The 21,925-nt window shown below is 43.7% G+C and overlaps 1 protein-coding gene across 1 annotated transcript in view; it reads left to right on the top strand.

Moving 5' to 3' along the window:
- LOC308327168 (replication protein A 70 kDa DNA-binding subunit-like) overlaps positions 1 to 21,925 on the top strand; it is a 55,830-nt gene that overhangs the window by 22,524 nt on the left and 11,381 nt on the right. The window contains exons 10-13 of the mRNA XM_080780383.1: positions 343 to 538; positions 6,476 to 6,612; positions 9,045 to 9,193; positions 13,462 to 13,588. Of these exons, the coding sequence (XP_080636509.1) occupies positions 343 to 538; positions 6,476 to 6,612; positions 9,045 to 9,193; positions 13,462 to 13,588 (609 nt within the window). The remainder of the gene's footprint in view (positions 1 to 342; positions 539 to 6,475; positions 6,613 to 9,044; positions 9,194 to 13,461; positions 13,589 to 21,925) is intronic.

Below are 21,925 nucleotides of genomic sequence, written 5' to 3'. Positions count from 1 at the left end.
TGATACTAATTAAGGCTCTGTTCCATTTAGTGTGCAGTGGTTCTCAAACCTTTTAATTTCAAGGACCTCCATAACTCTGAGAGTGTACAAATGGACCCTCATGGGTCCATTTGGTTCCATTTGTACACTCTCAGAGTTACACACACATACGGGCCATTTGGAACCCTCTCAAGGACACTTTGAGACCTACTGGTGTAGCAGAGTGTTTCCAGTGAGCCAACTCGCCCAATAGCAGCACCCTGACACTTTCCAAAATGGCGTGTGTGCATACTGCATATACAGTAGCCCATTCCCTTTCTTCTCAACTCACAAAAATGACATTCATCCGTCCCGTGTCTCTAGGTGTACGTCATCTCCAAGGGAAAACTAAAGCCAGCCAACAAGAAGTACACCACAATGAAGAACGACTACGAGATGATGCTGGACAGCACCACCACCATCGTGCTCTGTGACGATGACAACCTGAACATCCCAGTACTGCAGTGTGACTTCGTGCCCATCGCTGAGCTGGAGAACAGGGACCCCGACGCCATTATTGGTGAGAGCAGCCAATTTCTATGATAACGTAAAATAATGAAATTAATATCATGGTTTTTCTTAGGACTGAGGCCGATTCTTAAAAAGGCCTTCTAAATCATGATCTAAGTTTTCTGAAAACCTTCAAATATTTATTCAAAAATGACAAAAATCACACCTGTGTGAACTGAGCGGTGCAACTATGCATTTATTGTTATTGCGAATGCAGTGATTGCGAATGCAATGAGCGATTACTATAGAAGCCTGCCTTCTGTCTGTGTCACACTGTAACACCACCCGCCTGCCACCAGAGGGCGCAGCTGTATCACACAAACAAACATACACACGCACACAAAAAAAGTAAAAAAAGAAAAGTCAGTGTGTGTGTGTCAGACTGCCACAACAGCTGCGTTCGCTTCCCGCGTTCACGCGTCTTACTTGTAGTTACTGTACTGTGCTCTTTACTGTATTGTAGTGTACTGTGCTCTGTACTGTACTTTGATTAATTTTGGCCCTGTTCCGGCGAGCCTTCCCGTGTCCGAAACGGTCGAGAAATGACAGTTACCGTGTTGCAGCTTTCAGTGCTCGGACAGACACGGGGACACGTATTCATAGGGACACGCATAGCTGCGTAATGGAGCTGAGGCACCGCTCAAAAAAGTATGTTGCTATACTATCCATAGCAACAACGACCACAAAAGGTATACAGTAGTTACGCGTGTGAGCGCGACCGTGCGTGCGTGATGAATTGTGTCAATTTAAGAAGATTTCAAGGCCCTCACAAATATGTTTTTATTTTTATTATTAATCATGAAAGGAGCTAGTTCCAGTGGAGTCATTTGATTAGACAAGAGGTATTCTGTGAGTGCATTAAAATAATAAATCTTTAGGGGTTCTCAACAGAGTGCATTTGCACAAGCATGTAATGATTGTGTCCTCTGCATCACTTACCCATCCTGTGTGTCGGGGGCAGTGGATGCTATTAAATACAGCATCATTAACCCATCCTACCTGTTGGGGGCAGTGGATGCTATTAATAAACCAGTTAGGGGTTAAGTGTCTTGCTGGCTCAGAGACGCTTCCAAGCTCGTAGTCTGGACGAACCGGTGACCTTCTGGCTACTGCCACCGATAACAGCACAGTAGAACAACATTGGAATGCTTTAGTTGCTAAATTATCACTCTTCTTTGTATGATTAAAACCATGGCAATTTGCTAGTGGTTGGTGGGGGTGGGTTGTCCATTGTAACTGCATTGTTGTTGGCATTGTGACTACCACTACCTTTGCCTCGTCCCCAAGAGGAGTTGTTTGGATGCTTGTCAGACATTAAGGGTCTTGTGGGACTGTATTATGCTAATTTGGTCGTACTCTTTGACAATCTGAGAAGAATTGTCTGCGGTACTAATGCAGCATGGAAGAGACATAAATGCACTTCCATAATTGCTAGCACCTGTCCTACATAAAGGGTCTTGGATGCAGCAGAAAGCTCATGTACGGACGGGGAGGTATGTACACTACAGAAGAGATTTCTCATTTTACCCAGTGGTTCTCAACCCTTTTAGGCCGCCACTCCTCCAAAAATACTATAATATTTCATCTGACGACCACCACCCTGATAAGCACTTGGAATTGTAGGAGGTGAGGCATGTAGTTTGACTCGGTTCCACAGATAAATATTGTGAAAATAGTAGATCTATAAAGCTCACAACACCTCGCAATGCGAGGCTGGCAACCCAATCAAACGATGTAATTTAACATTGAGAGACTGTCAGTCTGTGCGTGCGTCCGCCCGTCCGTCCTTCATTCAGTTAGCAGCTTTAAAACGATAATTGTTCTCATTCGTTTCAAATACATCCAATTGATTCTTGTAGAGCTTGTCACATTTAGAGTGTACTCACTCATATAATAATGTCATTGGTGAGAAAATGTAATATAAAGATAAGAAATGATTTAGGCAAATGGATTGACATTTAGCAGAATGTAGCAGAGCACGTGGATTCGCTAAATTTTTACTGGGTCAGAGGACCAGTTAATTCAGACGTCAAGTATTGAAAAGAGATTACAAAAAATGGGAATATATTCATTCCAGTATTTTTCTTCAAGGTTAGTTGGGGTGCCTATCCTTCCTGCTTTCCACCGTTGTCTTATCTCCAAGGCAGGTAAATTGGGGACAAGTCCCGGTATAGATAAGGGTCGAAATTGGCTATCGAAGTTTGTTCGGAGTCAATGCTCAATCTTTTTTTCATCACAATTAGGGATTGGGCCGTGTACACAGGTAACCCAATGCCCGAAAAATGACAAAATATTACTATTTTATACAATACGCAATATTGTATACAATACGCCAGTAATGTTGCACACTGTTTTTCAGACTGACTGTGGGCAATTCTCAGACTGGATTTAACACATTTATTAATAATTATTAATTAATTACGCTCACAAAAAACAATGCTTAATGATAATGCTTCTTTGTGCTTCTACGCTATGTTGCGCATTTCACTGGCACTGGCCTCACGTTACCGCCCATGGTAACGGGAGGGAATGTGTTAAATTGTGTTTGAAATGTTTGTGAAATATCCCCAGTGTCACTTTTCATTTTTAATGGCTTTGCTCTGAAACTGTAGTTGATATATTTGGATGCTATTCACCTTGCAGACATTTGTTTGCTGCATCAAAGTAATGATAACGGCTATGCAGTACTGTATAGTGCAGTTTCTCTGTCTAAGTGGGGTGCTCCTCAGCGTTAATTTGTATAAATATGACGTCACGCTACGGTTAACCACAGAGAACCGCAACCACTCAAGTGTACACATGTATTTGTACAATAAATTGGCCATAACGCCCATTCCTAATGATAATGTACCAGTGTGACAGCGGCAGCCTGCTGTTTCTGAGTGTCAGTCTATGTAATTATGTTGGTAATTGGCACTTGCTGTGCATCTGTTGTGACGAGCTGTAAAGAAGTGAACAAAAGGCAGTGGAGGATGTTTTCATTGCCCGCGACCCCCGCCTCTTGTGTTTGCGTAGTCCAGCGATGCTCCCTATACTCTTCTCTCACGAGGAAGGTTTGGATATATGCCTCCTTATAATCCATACACATGGAGTCGCCTACCACTTAATGGTCATTTCACCTGACAGGGTGGAGTTCAAAGTGTGGATCACTGGCTTCCTTTAAAACAGGCCTGAAAATTCACCTTTCAGGAGGCCAAAGAGGGAGGTAACATTCACTTCCCCCTTCAACAGCTGATCACCCCCCCCCCTTTTTTATTACTCTGTACATATATTTATATTTAGTGATGATATAAATGCATTTTTATCTCACGAGTTTTGTAACTCTTTTTTTCCCCCAGTGTAAATTGTCTAATGTAATCCTGTGCGCTACACTCACTCTGCCAACCTGGGGAGAGCAACGGACTGACCTCATGCTTCCTTCAATGCATGAGGAGTCCAAGCCGCTTCGTATCACCTGACCTAATAGCAGCTTTTCAGTGCCTTCTGCCAGCTCTAGACGACATATTTGAATGCCAATTTTTTATTTTATTTTTTTTTGCATTACGTCAATTACGTCAATGGTAGTGGGGGGGGGGGGGTTTAACTACATATTATTGTATCTTTTTTATTTGTTTTAATAGTATGTGTACATTTAAAAACTGTGTACACTATAATCTACTCTAGCAGGCCTACAGAAACGGGAGTTCTGCTTCTATAGGAGCAATTGACAGAGATCACCCTCCCTGCAGGCTCCCCACCAGCAGTGAACGCTGTCAATTATGTTTGTGCCCTGCGAAGCCACTATAGGCACCACGGAGGAATGAAAGCCCCAGTTTCACGCATGCAACACGTCACTGTGCGCTTGTACTGTAGGCGTGCTATTTCCGGCATGCGACAAAGTATACATCGACCTGTGTTTGCAGTTCATTTGACTTCTGCCTCCCAACCAACCCCATCCTCACCCACCCGCCTCTCTCGTCTGTCTCCCTCTCTTGTCTGCCTGTCTAGTCGTTAAATAGGGGATTATAACATGGTAATGAGAGCTGTCAGAGTGTTCCCGTGGTGATAATGGAGTTCAAAGGTGTATGACATCGTCTCGATCATAATGGAATTAAGCGGGACTGCGAGAGCAACAGACATGCAGGGAACAGGGTTGGGTTAGACGTTAGAAGAATAGTGTTTTTCTATGTGGTGGGGGGAGGGGGGATAGTTTAGAAAAAGGTTGGTGCAGTTATGGCAAATGTAATTTGTCCCCCATGCTAGGCTATACCATCACCCGGATTGAATTCCTCCTGGGAGCTACGCGTTGGCTGCTCTTCAGCACAAGTGAATGAAGTGTTGTGGCCTTGAACGTGACAAGGAACATGACTGAGGAGGAGTATTTGTTTGGTTGGTTTGTTTGAGTGTGGGGGCTGAGGTTTCTGGCATCTTGTTTGTGGAATTGGTGTCATTCTGCCTGTAATGACTTGCCGTTAGACACCAGGTGTCAACTCCCCACCATGTGGGATCTTCACCATTTTATGATCCGGTATCAACTGGCATCTTGTAAAACCACATCTGAGGGCATTTCACTGATCAATATGGTAAAATAAGCATAAAACGTCCCCTTCCCTCTCATAGTTTTTACTACCTGGCTTTAAAGATGGCTCCGTCCGTTCCGTTACGGAATACGTAACAAGTTCATTTTAAATGTAACGCTAAACAACATTGTTCTTGAGATATGTGAAAGATAGACATACTGTACAAGTCATACATACAGAGATTCCTGGAATTTACACAGAAATGTTTTATTCCTTCAGTGTGCAATCAATGGCACTAGAAATGTTATTGGATTGTCCTTTCCATCTTGCCCCATTAATGAGCTTGTTGGTCAGGTAAAACCACACAGCCCGGTCGTGTGTAAGGAGCAGCATGTCTCTAGGGGCTGCTGCTAGTGAGGCTTTCAGACCTCTATAGGTCTTTGTTTATTTGGTTATTTATGCGGATCCCCATTAGCTGATCCTGTAACGTCAGCTAGTCTTCCTGGGGTCCAAGACATTAATATACCTTAAATTCACTGCCAGATTAAATACCTAAATTACCACCCAGTGCCAGCTCCCGCCCGCATTTACTTACCTTTTAAGTACTCACAGAATGTTCATCTCCACTACGATCGCAAACCCTGACCGTTGATAATCAGAGAGCCGTTTGCCGTGCGTTCGCATTTATTTTCTTTCTTTTTCCCCCCGACTTTGCGAGGCGTGCATTGAAGCACATTGGTTGTGATGAGACACGAGACAGCAGTGTGCATTCTGGTGTGACTTCACTGTATATTATTGAACTGGGTCCGGGACTGGAGTGACAGACATAAACAACATGTAGCCTACAGTAAGTAACTTCTCTTCGCTCCCTGGACGCCCCTGCTGCTTGGGCAATGGGGCATACCATTACAAGGGGACGAGGGGGTTCCACCGGCGGCTGTTACTAATTTGCTGGCCCAAATTGATTCGCACTTTATTTTGCTATACAATTATTTGTATAGTATTATTTTGCAAAATAAAATAAAATCGCAGAGAATAATCGGCTAATAAACGTATTCAGCGATGGACTCATCCAATCCACAATTGCCGATATCTTCACCCAAACGCTTTAAAATAAATGTACGTCAAATCATGTCCTTGACAGGGAACAACAATAGAAAACGTTGCTTGAATAAAATTGTTCCTATTGTGCAGACGGTGTGCGGGTCTCTTTCTTCTTCTTCTTCTCCATGTTGATCCTTGCCTAAGCACCCGTCTCTGAGCCGGTCAGGTGTGCATGAGACTGTCGTTCCATACAAAAGTCAAGTATCGCATAAAAAGACCATCAGGGATACAACAGATTTAACAGAGGTTGCACTATCAATCTGTAGAAAGATGTTATTGTGTGATGCTATTGTTTGTTTCATCGACATACTCACAATTAGATGGACATGTATCTCTCTCCCTAGATGTGATTGGCGTGTGCAGGACTGTTGAGGAGGTGTCTCGAATCACCACTAAGGCGGGCAAAGAGGTCTCCAAGAGAGAACTCAGCCTGATGGACTCCAGCGAGAGGGAGGTGCGAGTCACCTTGTGGGGAGAGCAGGTGAGAACCGCAAAGCCAGTGGCACACAGCACCTTCAGGCTTCTTGAAGTGCAGGCCTACTATTTATTATTAATGTACAATTAATATGCTATTTATCTTCACCGTCTACTTACTACGGTACTGTTGTTCTCGCTGCTTCAACGTTGAGGGACCGAAACCAAATAGTTGAACTCTTGTGTACTACATGTATATAGACACGTATACACGTACTCTATGAGTACAGGTTGGTCCACCTGAACATTTCTGGCCAACATGGTCGCGCCATTGCGCTGGGTGCAGTTTTAGCACGAGAGCTGCCAGCCACTGATGTTTCACTCTTTCAATCCCAGAATTACATCTTGAGGTGATGGTGCAGCGTCAGCGAAATATCCCTCACTACCGCTCCCTCCAGCCAGCCCGAGGATCCTTGCTTTCCCCATGTTATATTTATGTGTGTCTCTGTAATGTTGGCTTCACCGACGGTTCAAACCTCGGCTTGCACAGACCACGTATCAAAGTAGTGACTACAGCGTGGAATGAGGCGTTCATGGGAAACTATGGACATATGCATTCATTTACCCAGCAAACCTGAGCAAGACGGACCACCTAACAACAGCTCCTCCCACAGTCCAATCATCAGAGCCATCTGGCCAGCCTTCAGCTGGGTGAAGTTGTAAAAGCAATTTCCTCTCCTCCAGTGGGGGGGCAGATAATAACCCTGTTTCCCTGAGCCAAGCCTCCGAAAACTACAAAGAAAGATCTATAAATTAGAAGAAACAGTGACAATAGACGATCTACAAGCTCATAACGTGGCGCGAAGCGGTGCGTTGTGAGCTTGCAGATCTGCAATTTTCATTATTTTGGGTCCCGGGCAAACGTTTTGGGTCTCGGGCTAAATAGTTTGGGAACCACTGCTGGTTGCACTAGGTGAACGCTCTCTCTCCACCCCGCGTGTGACCACTCGGCTGCCAGCTGTGTTGTAGGCAGCCTCCATGGAAGAGTCCTCGAACAGCCGTAATGACCGTCCTGGTCCAAGTGGACCAGACTAGAGCACCATATCTGGCCGTAGGGGAGGAGGTCGTGAGGGATTAACTGCGGACCGGTGGTCGAGGTCTGCTCTTCGCACTGCACTCACCTCTGGGTGAAAGAAGAAGGGGCCACGCCCCTGCGCTTCTGCTCTTGACAACCACAAAACCTGGACAACACCATGTGAAGCATACACACACACACACTGCACAAGGGTGTGCATGTACGCAGACACAGATAACACACAGAGAAGCTCACATACGCCCGGCTACACACCGAGCCCATATGCATATAGACACAAAGATCACAGCCATTCTGCTCGCCCCCGGCTTTCTCCATCTCGGACAGATGGATTTGTGCTTGCGCCGAAAAAGCATCGAAAGCCATTAATCCGCGTGCGTTCGTGTGTATGGCACGTGCACGCATTCTCGCGGGTGTTGTGACGTGTTTGTGTCGTGTGTGTTTGGACTTTCTGGACTGTAAAATCCCAATCAGCCGATTCAACCCCGTGTCCTTCAGGAGGCCTTTTGGGGACCAGTGCGTCTGCTGCATGTTTGCATTGGCAGACGATTGGGAGGCTGACGTGCCCTGCCCCTGTGTGGGGGAAAAAAGAAATAATCGATTTTGTCGCTGTTGTGCAGAAACCTTGTATCTCCATATTTTAACATTTTGTGTTTCCGTAAATCAGTGCCCTACTTCGATTCATTATGCAAAAGTCAGTGCATCACAAAAGTAGCGAAATAGCCAATCTACTAGCTCACAACTTGTTGCATTAAATAATAATATTTTATTGTGCCGAAGGATATTCGTCTTCACAGGTCTGTTCAAACACCCACATCAAAGCACACAGCACCATGTCCCCACTGTATACAGAACCAGTTGGCAGTTTGGCAGTTTGTTTAATGCCACAATGGCTGAGGGGACAAAACTACTACTACTCCTACTAAAAAGGACCTTTTTCCATTGCAAGCTTCTGTCCTGATGGCATGAGGTTAAAAAAGTGATACAGGGTCATTTGATATTGTAAGTGCTAACCTTATTGTTCATATCAGAATGTGTGGGTACTTTAAGGCCGATTATCTTGGAAGCAACATGGGTAATTGTGAAAAGTTAGTTTCTGTTTGGGCATGGACAGTACGCAGAACAGTCATTGGGATGCGTGGTGCAGATCTGGTATTTCTACCATTTTCCCCCAAATTGTGGAAGCGAAAGTGAGAGCGAAAGTCAACTGTCGCAACATGTCAAAAAAGTCAAATAATGGTCTATATACTATAGTATTTGATATTGATCAAACCGATAAATTGCTCAGGCTGTAGTAGGACTCTGGCCCATCCCTAAAAGTGCACAACACCATGACCATGTGTGTCGCGGCATCTTGCCTTTCCTTCCTGTCGTCTGTTATTGACTCCTGTTCACTTCCTCACCAGGCAGAGACGTTCGATGGCTCTTCCCAGCCCGTGGTAGCTGTCAAAGCAGCTCGCCTGTCAGACTTTGGTGGCCGATCTCTCTCTGCGTTGTTCAGCTCGACGATCATGGTCAACCCAGATATACCAGAGGCCGTTAGCCTTAGGGGATGGTGAGAGACACACACACACACACACACACACACACACACACACAAAAATTGCCTCCGTTTTTGCGACCGTTTTGGTCGCAAATGCGCCTGAATTTTAATCTGTGCGATCTAAAAAATATAATTAGGAGCACCAGTGCCACTGCAAATCATTGCTACAGAGCGACCGGAACGGTCGCGGGCCGGTTCCGTCCCGCGAGATGATTTAATCCGACTTGTACAAACATTTCTGAGCATGTCAGAAGTTATGATTTTTTAAGGAAATATCTCCTTGCTCTGCTCTCCCTTTCCAAAATCTCCTGGGCATTAATTGGCTGATTGGCCTGCAGCCGAGGTGATTGACCTCTCTCACCTCAGTTTGGGAACCACTGTTGTAGGCTACAATTGTACAGTAATACCAATAATGGATGTAAAAAAACAATTACATATTGGTGCTCTTTAAATTTTGGTGGGTGCTCCTAATTTTTTTCTGGTGCTCCTTCATTATGAAAATGGTAGCACCAGTGCTACCAAGTAAAAAAGTTAATTTCGAGCCCTGAATATTGCTGCTATCACATGAATACCTCTATATATTCTGTACATGCAAGTACAGTGTGCACGACAGATGCTCTCTGTCTATCTCTCTCTATCTCTCACTCTCTCTCTCTCGCACTCTCTCGATCACACTTTCACACATACACTATAGCCACACACCACACCGCATATATTGACAGTATGGGTGATGCTCATGCATACTTACAAAAGTACATAGAGATTCATGGCATGCATAATGGAGGCAATTTTACACACGTTATTCACGCGAAGCCACGCGCAGCGAACAAATGCACAAACCGTTCACACACAACGCCATCGACAGACAGAAGGTTTATATCGCCACGCTGCTGACAAACATGCACGCAAAGATAGGCTGTATCACCCATACCTGCATACACAATACACGCAGCACTACAATACAGACTGACTCTCTCTCTCTCTCTCTCTCTCTCTCTCTCTCTCACACACACACTACGTACAGCAGTGGTTATCAACCTGTGGGTCGGTACCCCCAGAGGTGGTCCCCACATGATTTCTGGGGAGTCCCCAGATGTCTTTACATTTTTTATATCTCGAAAAAGAATGCCTGCTGCTTGGGCAGCAGGCATAAAAACTATAGATGCTATAAAAACTATTCAAATATTGGCCAAATTGTCAAATGATATAAGAAAGAGGCAAACATTTAAAATAACGGATCTACAAGCTCGTTGTGAGCTTGGTGATCTGCTATTTTTACAATATCTACATGGGTAACCGAGTCAAAATGAATTTAATACCTTAACTCCTACAATTCCAGTTGCTTATCAGGGTGGGGGTGGGGGGTGGGGCGTCCTATCAGGGTGGGGGGTAGGGCGTCTCCAGTTCAAATGGGATTATTTTTTTTGGGGGGGGGGTCACGAACTGAAAAGGTGGAAAACCACCGCGCTACAGCGCATGCAACACGACGAGTGTGCACGAGTCAGTCACGTGTACTGTAGAGAAGCAACATGCCTGCTCATACACCTCTGGGACCAGGCAGAGAATAAAAAGAGCAAGGATATTTCTGGATTCCAACACATTATCTGTTACCACACATGCACGCGCGCGCACAGGCTCATCATACTGGATTCTTATTAGCAGCTCCCGTAGAGGGATTGGAGTTGGTGATTCATGTGCTCATTAAAGCTGTTCCCAAGTCCACCACTTAAATAGGAATACACATTTTCAGTCTGAGCACACGGCTTAGCGGGCGATACATGCTTGTGAGCCATGTGACTTGTCAGAGCCGCACCGAGCAAGTAATACTATTCTTAGGGATGGTATTTGCGTCAGAGCTCATAGGTTTAGGCTTTGTGTCTCTCGCCGAAAATAGACGCGTTTTGAGATTGTACGTAGATTGGCTATTTTGGGAAATGTGGAGTATAAAGTAAAGTCCCACTTTCCAAAAAATCATAATGTATTTTCACCTGTGAGCTTTTACACATAAAATTCAGACTAGCACTCACTGAAAACTGGTTTGGCTCTAGCTGCTTCAACGCGTGGCTCTGTGTGCCCCCAATGATGTCTTGTGGCAGCCATGTCTATGGACTTTTTATGGAACTTTTTATTCAGTATAAACTTTTTTGGCCAAGTCAATGGTAAAATTGCCCTATTACACAAACATTTGTCAGCCCCCCTCTAATAACCATGTGGGCTCCCTAGAGTAGACCCATGTAATAATATGATTTGTAATAAAAAATCACACCCGTGTGAACTGAGTGGTGCTACTGTACTGTACTGTACTGTACTGTACTGTACTGTACTGTACTGTACTGTACTGTACTGTACTGTACTGTACTGTACTGTGTGGGGGTCCCCGGGGGGTCCCCGGAACATCCAGAACCACAGGAGCGTGCCCAGGGTGCCGGCCCCGGGTGCCAGCCTGGTTGCGGCGAGCCAACCCGTATCTGAAATGACAGAGTTACTGTGTGGGGGTCCCCGGGGGGTCCCCATCATGCACCTGTGCACATTGTGAAGCTCAACAGCGCCACTTTGTCAACTCTAAACAGACAGACATAAGACAGACAGACACACATTGCTGTTCCTTGGAGTGGCTGCACCACTCAACAACTGTACAATAACCAGCAGACACTTGGTTTTCTTCCAGAATTCTATGAGTTGGCTTGATAGACAGAGATGCAGAGCCTACTAACCTACAGTAAAACAAATTAATTGCTTTGAATTGAAAGGTAATGCATGTTTAGTACATGTTTTGGGAAATGAATTAATTAATTAAATAAATTATTGTGTTGAATCACCTCGTATCGCACCGAAACATATTGCATTGTATCTATAATCAAATCGGGATTAAATCGTTCTCAAATCACATCATGAACATGGGTGTATCGCATCTTATCGGCAGGGGGCTTCAATGCATCGTTAATGTATCGCATGGCTGCCAGTGTATCGAGATGAGTATCGAATCGGCCTTGGTGAAGGAGACTCACACTCTGTGTGTGTGTGTGTGTGTGTGTGTGTGTGTGTGTGTGTGTGTGTGTGTGTGTGTGTGTGTGTGTGTGTGTGTGTGTGTGTGTGTGTGTGTGTGTGTGTGTGTGTGTGTGTGTGTGTGTGTGTGTGTGTGTGTGTGTGTGTGTGTGTGTGTGTGTGTGTGCTGTGGCTGTGGCTGTGGCTGCAGGGCTCCAGCTTTAATCTGAGTGTTATTAGTCTGGTCAATATATTGTCTCATCCTGACATTTCAAAGGACCAAACTGCAGGCTTTCATCCCTTCTTCCATGCCTCTCCAATCCCCTTACCTTTTCTCCCTCTCTCTTCTCACTCACTGATCTCTGCCGACACTTTGGCCTCGCTCCAGTTTACATGCTGACAGTCAGCTACCCACACAATGAATGACAATGAAGATCATTCATGAATTTCAATATCAAGAACCAAGAGCGAGAGAGAGAGAGAGCAAGAGAGAGCGAGGGAGCAGGTGGGAAATTGGAAATGCTCTCGCTGCTCTTTTATTTGTTTTTCAGGTGTCTCAACTCCAGCTCTCGTGGGCGATACAGTGCATTGTGGGATATGTTTTGGCCTGGCTCACATGCATAATTGAAATCTTCAATCAGTGTGGACGAAGCCTTGATTAGATTTTGTACTGGTGAACCAAAATGCTCAGCGGAAAGCCTGACTTGTGCTTTGCCATGCGTTGGTGTTGCTCGGCGAAGGGAGCCGATCTACAAGCTCACAGAGTCCCCGTGACACCTGGTGGGCTTGTACTGTAGATGGGCTGTTTTCATCCAGTGACACTGTCGCACAACAGTATAAATTAAGCAGAAGTCTATCCGATGCAGCTGTAAAGAGGGGATGGATGGATGGACTGACTAGCTAGACGAGTAGGCAAAGAAAGACGAGAGATGTGTGTTCACATGCATCACAATCCGTATCACACAAGCGCATTATTCACCAAAGGCTGCACTATGACACTGTGCAGCTCTATAAGGGAACATATAAATACATATTGTGGATGAAAGTTAATACCTGATATGGCTCTACTCCTAGTCTGTATCAAGGGGACATATCTTATCCCTTCTACACAGGAGAAAATCCTGTGCATAAATGCAACACATGCACATACAGTACAAACATGCACAAATGCCCTTACATTTGCACACTCTATCTCTCTCTCTCTCTCTCTCTCTCTCTCTCTCTCTCTCACCAAAGGCTGAATAATGAATTTCACAATGTCATGTGTCCGTGTTACGTGTGTTGATTTGTTCCAGGTATGACAGGGAAGGCCATGCCCTAAGCAGCCAATCCTTGACACAAACCCGGTCATCGGGGGGCATATCGAAGGTCAACTGGAGATTCCTGAGCGACGTGAAGGATGGACCTGGTCAAGGACAAGTGGTAAATGACCGCACACTTACCTGTTCATTTCATACATTTACTCACATTGATTTACACACATTAATAAGAGTTCAAACTTCAGAATCAAAATTCCTTTGATGATTCTGATCAAACAAGGTATTTTCTTTAGGCGTTTTCTTTAGTAACTACTAGTGCTGTGACACGTAGTAAATCCTAGTAAAATATCATTTATTTACAGTTTTTGTCTTCCTTCCTCAAACCCGTTCTGAGCCCTGGCTGCATTTAGGATTTACTGTTGCAGCCAGTAGTCTTTCCAGAGTGAGTTACAAAGTGCAAGATCGGATTAACCCTAGTCGACAAACCAAATGGTAAACGGTCAAGTTAATGGGAGTGCAAAGAAATCACTTCCAAAGTGTTTAGGATACCAGGAAATCGTCAAACCTAGCATCTGTCTAAACAACATGCCATCTAAATAACATACCTAGCGTTTGTGGGCGTACAAACGTTGTCTAACCAGCCTAATATAGTAGAAAGACTATCTGCATAGAATAACTAACATCTATCACAGGCAACAAACGATACAAAGCATGAGGAGTAGGTAGTGTACTTAAGGTTAAGACTTTGCCCAAGGGCCTTGTATGACGGAAGATAGGGACAGTGAGAGAGGCCTAATGGAATCTCCGTAGCGTGCATCCCTCTCTCTGAGGTAGATTCTGAAGAGTTGAGCTTTCAGACTGCAGCGGAAAACGGACTGACAGCCCTGACTGAGAGCCAACTGAGAGGTCATTCCACGTTTGAAATTGGGGGGGAATTTATTGAAAATCATTTGAAATAATGATATACTGTAAGTATGTGGGAATGCCCTTGATTTCCTTGTAGGTCAATCAAGACAAGGTCAATCAACACAACAGAATCCAGCTGTTCAATTGATGATTTCTTTTTTCATTCACGGTAATAAATGAACCTCGTTCCAGATTAAACTGGGTACTACATAATATTCGCTTGTGGATATACTCAGTCATGACACAAACAATAGTAAAGAAAAAAATATATGTTTGCACAAATTAATTAGAAGAAAAGAACATCCAAATGTGTAACGTCCTTTACATTATACCGCAAAATGTTAATTAAACATTAACATTTAAATGAACGCTTCAGATTTTACAATGGTATGTGACACTCACAAGAGAACACTACACTTATTTGTTGGGTTTTTATCTCCATTCAATCTAGCTCATCTGCGTCTGTTTTTCATTCTTTACCCGTAAGCGCTTGCTAATTAACGTAGTTTCTAATAAAAAATATATTTACGTGACCAAGGCGGAGGATGCCTGTGGGGCTTTTAACACTACCCTTCTGGAAGAAGGCTGGACAGAGTGAGTGGAAGAGATCGAGAAATTGAAGGTGGGGGTTGGAGTTTGCATCTAGATAGAGAAAGAGAGACACACAGAGAGACACCATCCTTGAGTGGGCTGTGGGTTGTTACATAGCATAGCACAGTCCATTTATAACCCCATTTACTCTATTAAAATTAACAGAGGTTTTAATGTGTTAAGTGTGTGTCAAACCATAATGAACTACATGTCAGTTTTAAACCTGTGCTCAAGCAGGGATGGAAATGAGGCCATTTAGAAAAGAGGGCGGGGGGGATGAGCAGGGAGGGACGGCTGAGACAGGAAGACTGCGGGGGACTGACATGAGGAAAGGATTTGACAGGTGAGACGGTGTGAATAATTGAGGCTATAAGGTTCTCTAATCCACTTCTTTCTTCACCTTGCCCTCCCATTTGGTCTTCCAACGAACCAGGTTTATTCACAGCTCATAACTAAAGCTTTGTTGATCGCGGTTACAAACTGTATGTTTTGGGTGAATTCAATAACGATCACGGGACACGTGACACAGCCGGATTGTACTTCCGGTTCACTGTCCAGGAGTTAATGGTATTCCAAATAAGACTTCCGGCTGAAAATACCTTGGCAAGGGGAGAACAGGGGGGCGAAATAAGTCTGGCAGGCAATGAGTTGTCTCTGTTACACACACGCACATGCACGCAGAGACCCGACATGTGGTGTGTGCGAGCGTGCGTGCGTGCATTGTGAGAAGTATTTTAAGCCCATGCAATGTGTGCCAGGAATGTGAATGGGATTCTCACTTCATCACCACCACACACCAAATTTAATTGCATTTGGGTGCCAGAGAGTGGCACAGGGATTTACTGTGATGAGAATGCTAACCATTTTTTAAATGTATTATGCACACTTCTTTGTACCGGTATGTGTGTGGGTGAGTTTGTTATTTGGGTAGTGTGTATCTTTGTTAGTGCGCACACAGACACACACATTCATAGAAGGTGTAGAGGCCAGGGTAGAGGTGCATGCACGTGCACGGCTAGTTTTGCATGTGCTGCTTTTTCTTTTTGGCTCTCCTCAGTGTACTTAAGGTTAAGACTTTGCCCAAGGGCCTTGTATGACGGAAGATAGGGACAGAGAGAGAGAGAGAGGCGTAATGGAATCTCCGTAGCGTGCATCCCTCACTCTGACCGGCAGCCTCTACCATCTGTACTATTGTTTGCATTTGCCCACATCACATCTTCATTGCTAACCACTTAAACCCCACATGGGTAACTGGAGTCCCTCGGGGCTCAATACTAGTGTATTTTCAGTTTTTCTGTTATTGTGGGGAAAGCGTTACAGTAGCTGAAAATGGCCGATGCGATCGGCTATTTTCAGCGAATGCTTTCCTCACAAACCCCAGCATCGGGCTGGGGTTCAAGTGGCTTTAATTTAACTTTGAGTTTGTACATGTAACCAATTGGTTGCATTTGAAAACAGCATTTTACTGCGTAACAAGGCTCATGCATCAACGTCTCTCTCTCTCTCTCTCTCTCTCTCTCTCTCTCTCTCTCTCTCTCTCTCTCTCTCTCTCTCTCTCCGACTACAGCCACCCTGCCTCTACCCGCCACCCATCGCGTTCCCACCTTGCCAGCCTTCCAGCCAACCGATCTGGCCAGGTCTGTGCAAGTTCTGATGAGGCAGGCAGGCGGAAACGCGGTGGGGAAGGGAGTTGGAGAGGGCTGTTGCCCATGGGCAAAACGTCTCCTAATTAAAAAGTAAACCCCTCTTGGACTGCGTTTCTTTTGGAGGGAAGGTTTGTTGTGACTGTGGGTAAATGGGAGGGATGGATTTGAGGTTGTGAATCAGCATTGGCAATACTTTGCTTCTGTGACCTTCTGTCATTCAGACACACGGAAGCAGACACCTCAAAAGAGACGGGGAAAGAAGCTGCCGCGTTTACACCGTCACTGCCACAGATTTAGATTACTTTATTTGCATAAGCCTTTTTATACAAGGATAAAAAAATGAGGCCGACATGCTACCGCTTCATCTTTGTAGGATTGTTTTTTTTCATTCATTTATTTTTTCCATTCCCAGCAATGATACGAAGGAAATATTGTATTGCTTCACATTCTGTTTATTATGTCTTATTTGAAGGATCTTCTACAACTTGCTAATTCCACCATTTAACTATCAATGTGCAAGGTGCAGGCTCTTACGTCTTATAAGAAACACAGCCCTCACACCTACGTCGCACCACCGTATACGATCTGAGTCATAGGCCAAGTCCAGACGGAGATGTTTTAGCAAGAGTTTTTAATCGTATTGCCGTTTCGTCCACGCGGACCGAATATGCTCATTTTTGAAACCCGGGTCCCAGAGTGAAACGATCTGAAGACGCAAGCGTTGCGTCTCCGTGTGTACAACAAATACGCGTCTTTCCTGATCCGATGATTCAGGTTAGATCGCTAATTTCACCACCGTCTGAATAGCTCTTGGTTGCTACAGTAAGCGATCGATAAACAGGAAATGGTCGATCAGTGAAAAAGTTCCCCTCCGTCCACTTCAATGTTAACTGACTTTTTAAAACCCATTTCTCAGATTCTTAGCTCATAACTAAAGCGTTGTAGCCTGGCTCCAGCCCCTGAATCGCTAGCCACATTAAAAATGTATGTTCAGGCGATTAGGGTCTGGTGACTCTCCCGTAGGAGATCTCAGACTCGGTTGGAAATCCAACCGACCAATCAGCGTCGTTTCAACTCGATGACGTCAAACAACAGTGCCGTCCAGACACAAACAAACATGGCTGCCCCCGCTGCGGTAACTCACGGCCGTATCAATCTGGCTATTAAATCGACGTATGATAAATAATTTCTTTACAGACACGAGCGGTTTTATAAACATCATCATCCGACATATTTTACCGCTTTTGTTTACATACTAGTAGCGCTCGTTGGCTGTGTTTGTTTGGTTAGCAAACAGGATAGCCATAGCCACATGATTGACACAATGCCGTCTGCTTTCCTACTATTCTGATTGGTTGGTATGAACCAATCACCGAAGACTGCCTCTTTGGCAACGCCCATCCCAGAAACGGCTGTAGATGGGAGGGCGTTCAGACTGAATAATGGAGTGAAACGAAATGAAAATTCAGGCTGAGTGTCAGGCTAAAAGCGTTGCTGGTCGCGGTTAAAATCGTGTGAATTATAAAAAGATTGCGGCTAACATAGCCTAGACATAATACTTCTGGTTCTAGGCCCATGAGTTGTTGGTCTTCAAAATAAAAGCTATCTCTGAAAAGACATTAAATGAGTTTAGGGACCTCTGAGTAAAATTAATACTAGTCCAGATGTTTATGTGTAAAATATGGTGCTAGATTTTGGCCTGAATCCTGCAGAGTTCCTTTGATAGATTTATTACCAACATTACTAATGAATGAGTCTGGCCGTGGTCTAGCTTGAAGTTGTCTTTAAGGTGCTTTCCATCACATTTATTTTTAACTGACTCCAGTTTTGACAGCAATTTACCACATTCATATGCCTCTGTGTTCCAGTCAATCTATGGACAATTTCTAAATAATAATAATAATAATTAGGGCTCTAACGATTACAAATTTAAGTTGACAATTAATTGTCACACAAATAATTGCGATAAATGATTTAATTGTTGTTATTATTTTTGCATTGAACATTGGAACGTTTAGAAGAAATTGCACAGGGCAAATATAAATAACTATACAAAGAATTCACTGACACATTTAATAATTTTTTTATAATTTTTTCTTTCCAAATAAGTTACAAAATAGCGTAAATAGTTTATCTACATTGTAGATAAACTCTACATTGTAGATAAACTAGTTACGCTATTTTGTAACTTTTGACACGTTGTAAGCTTGTAGATTCTACAAGCTTACAACGTGTCAAAGTTGCTTTTCAAAACAAGGTTACAAAGTGATTTACTAAATAAGATAAAAGCAACAGAATATATAAAAGGTTCAAAGTAAACCCTTCTATACTATCCTACTGTAAAATGAGGACATGATGAAACCTCTGTCTGTCCTTCCTTTCTCTGTTCTGTCCTCATACATTTTGGGCTGTATTTTGCGTGTCTTAAGTACCAGGTCTTATTACCTAACTTGAGTAAACTAAAGACCTGGAGGCGTGGTCAATGCCATTTGGCTATTCTGAGTGGCCAAAGAGCATTGATCACGCCTCCAGGTCTTTAGTTTACTCAAGTTAGGTAATAAGACCTGGTACTTAAGACACGCAAAATACAGCCCTTTATCTCTGCAGTGGGTTGACCAATCGATCTGAACTTGCACAATTCACATGGTCATAGATCACCACTGGTATGAAGTATATGAAGGGAAGGGAGTGAGTAAGCTCTTTTTCAGTTTTCACAAATTTAAGCCACATTTTTGTGAACTCTCACTCAATTAAGACGGCTGTGGGTGGAAAGGCCCTCATCCCTTTTTCGCCTCAGTGGGTTCAATCGATCTGAAGTTGCACACGGGAATTGACCATTGGCATATGCAGGGAGTGAGAAAGCTGATCCTTTACTTTTCTCAAATTTAAGCTGTTTATTCGAATCTCTGTGAGCACTCACTTTAAGCTGTTTATTACCGTTTCTGTGAACCCGCTCAATTAAGATTTGCTGTGTGTGGAGTTGGGGTAGCAGTGCCAGGGTTAATTGATCGGCAGGTGTTTCCGATTGTTTAATTGCGCTATCCTCTTTATACTCTAGTAGCATGCTGTACCTGGGCTCAGGGCTACACACACACACACACACAACACAACACTAGAGAAAATGTCAGCAGGAAGAGAGCTGGATCAATGATGCAAAGTTATTAAAGGACTTTGATTTAAACGATTAACAAGCACACACACTCAGAAAGGCAGGACTATGCATAGACTATTTTTACTTGGTGCACCAATTTGTTAACCTGGCTTCAGCCCTTGAATCGCTAGCCACACCCATTAAAAAATATATGTTCAAGTGAAACTAAATTAAAATTCAGGCTGAGTGTCAGGCTACCAATATGTATGTGTTCCGTAAAGCACACAAGCTGTAGATATAAAACGGTGTCATTGTGTCGGTAACAACCCACAGTACAGCTGCAGTACAGCTAATTTATTAGAATCTTTTGCTGTGGGATCTGTAGTAGTGCCAGTTGCAATCTCAAGAGATTGAGTGCGAGCATTGACTGGTAAGGACTAGTAAATATACTATACCATATTTATTACATTATAAACATCAAATGAAAACAAGTAAACAAATGGCATGAAATAGCATAAACGGATAAACAAGGACTAGGAATCAAGCCGTGTGGCTTACCCAGGGCCATCAGTTGCACTAACTAGATCTACAAGCTAAACAAATAGCAGATATGGTGCAACGTGACACTTTGAAAGCTTGTAGATCCTTTTGCCGAATTTCGTCCCAGAATAGACCTTAAGGTTCAAGTGGTTAGCAGAATGGCAAATATGCATTAGCTTTCTATTATTATTTTAAAAAAATAACACTTTACAGATCACCAGGTTACACCGGGGCTCCACCGGGCGCGTCAGCGTCGCGTCAGGGAATGTTCCCTTTTTAATCAATGAAGGGTGGCTCCACTGCCGGCGTTGTGTTGCGTTGTGTGACTGCATTAAAATTGCCCCGGTTCGTGTTTTGACGCACGCGACGGAGAGGCAACACGCCCGGTGGAGCCCCGCCGTTACACAAATAAAATAAAAGTTTCCATTTGCCACTTTCTCTCACCAACCCCCTGTAGTACCCCTAGGGGTACATGCACCCCCATTTGAGGAACACTGTCATAGGGGACCGGGGAGCCTGGCCATTTAAGGCTTTTAACTGTTAAAAGTAATCGGTAACATGATCAAATCAATTCTGATTCTCCCAGGAAGCAGAACCAAGGACCGGTTTAAAATGGTTGAATTTGAAACTCTAGCAGCTGCATTTATTTGGCACCTGTTGGAGATTGGAGATCGCCGTTTTTACTATGTGATGATTACAGGGAATTACAGTCATCTAATCATGATTAAATAAAAGCATGGCTGTAAATGCACAACAGCTGTGCCAAAGTATTAATGGAAATCTCCCTAATCCATGATATAGAATTACAAGTGTGATACATAATTCAACTACTGATTTGTGAAGACATAATGTTACCTGCTTTACTAAAATTCAGTCAAATGTCACTGAAGTTAATTTGGAATTAAAAACATGAATAAAACAATACTTGTACGTGAATGCATCCAGGATACAGTGGATGTTCTATTCATCTTTGATGTTTTTGGAATTGGAAGGAAAACACTATACCCACTGATAAATGGCATTTGTTTTGATCTCCTCCAGGCTGAAACTGCCGGGGACAGGGGGCGTATGGTTTCACCCTTGTCCATGTGTGTACCTGTGAGCAGTTAGTGCTAACAGGCAACAAGCTCACAGCATGTGGTGCTGCTGTGTTTTGTGAGCTTGTAGAATTTCTATTTTCGGCTTTAGCGTAAAAAAAAAGAGGAGGCAAATGCATGTCATTGTTTTGGTAAAAAAAATAGCATTCATGGAATTGCCTTCCTACATTGTTGATTTCCTCCCAAGTGTTCATTCAAACGTGTGTGTGTGTGTGTGTGTGTGTGTGTGTGTGTGTGTGTGTGTGTGTGTGTGTGTCAGTGATTGTGTGATTGTGTGTTTGTTTGCATCTCATCCCTGTGAGCCTTGAGTTGATGTGCTGTGTACATTCTATGTATTTATATTTATGGAAATAGGGTGGCAAGCCTTTTTCCCCTCTTAGAATTAGCATTTATTTTCCTCTTTAGCTGTTGACTGTACCAGCATGAGCCCTACCGCCTAAGGTGCTAATATCCGTTTAAATTACCGCAACATCGCTGCATTTTAATTTGATTCAAGTCGAGCATGCGCATGCTTTTAATTTCAATTCACAACCGGGAAAAAGTGAAGTTTGTGCCATTCTCTTTAGAATGTGTGTACATTTGGAGTAGGGGAGGGATCTGTGCTCGGTCTAATTAGTGTGTGTGTGTGT

This window comes from Protomyctophum bolini, assembly GCF_963924005.1.
Source record: "Protomyctophum bolini genome assembly, chromosome: 13".
Lineage (NCBI taxonomy): Eukaryota > Metazoa > Chordata > Actinopteri > Myctophiformes > Myctophidae > Protomyctophum > Protomyctophum bolini.
Note: the sequence above shows the minus strand (reverse complement) of the source record. Positions and strands in the feature narration are given on the sequence as shown.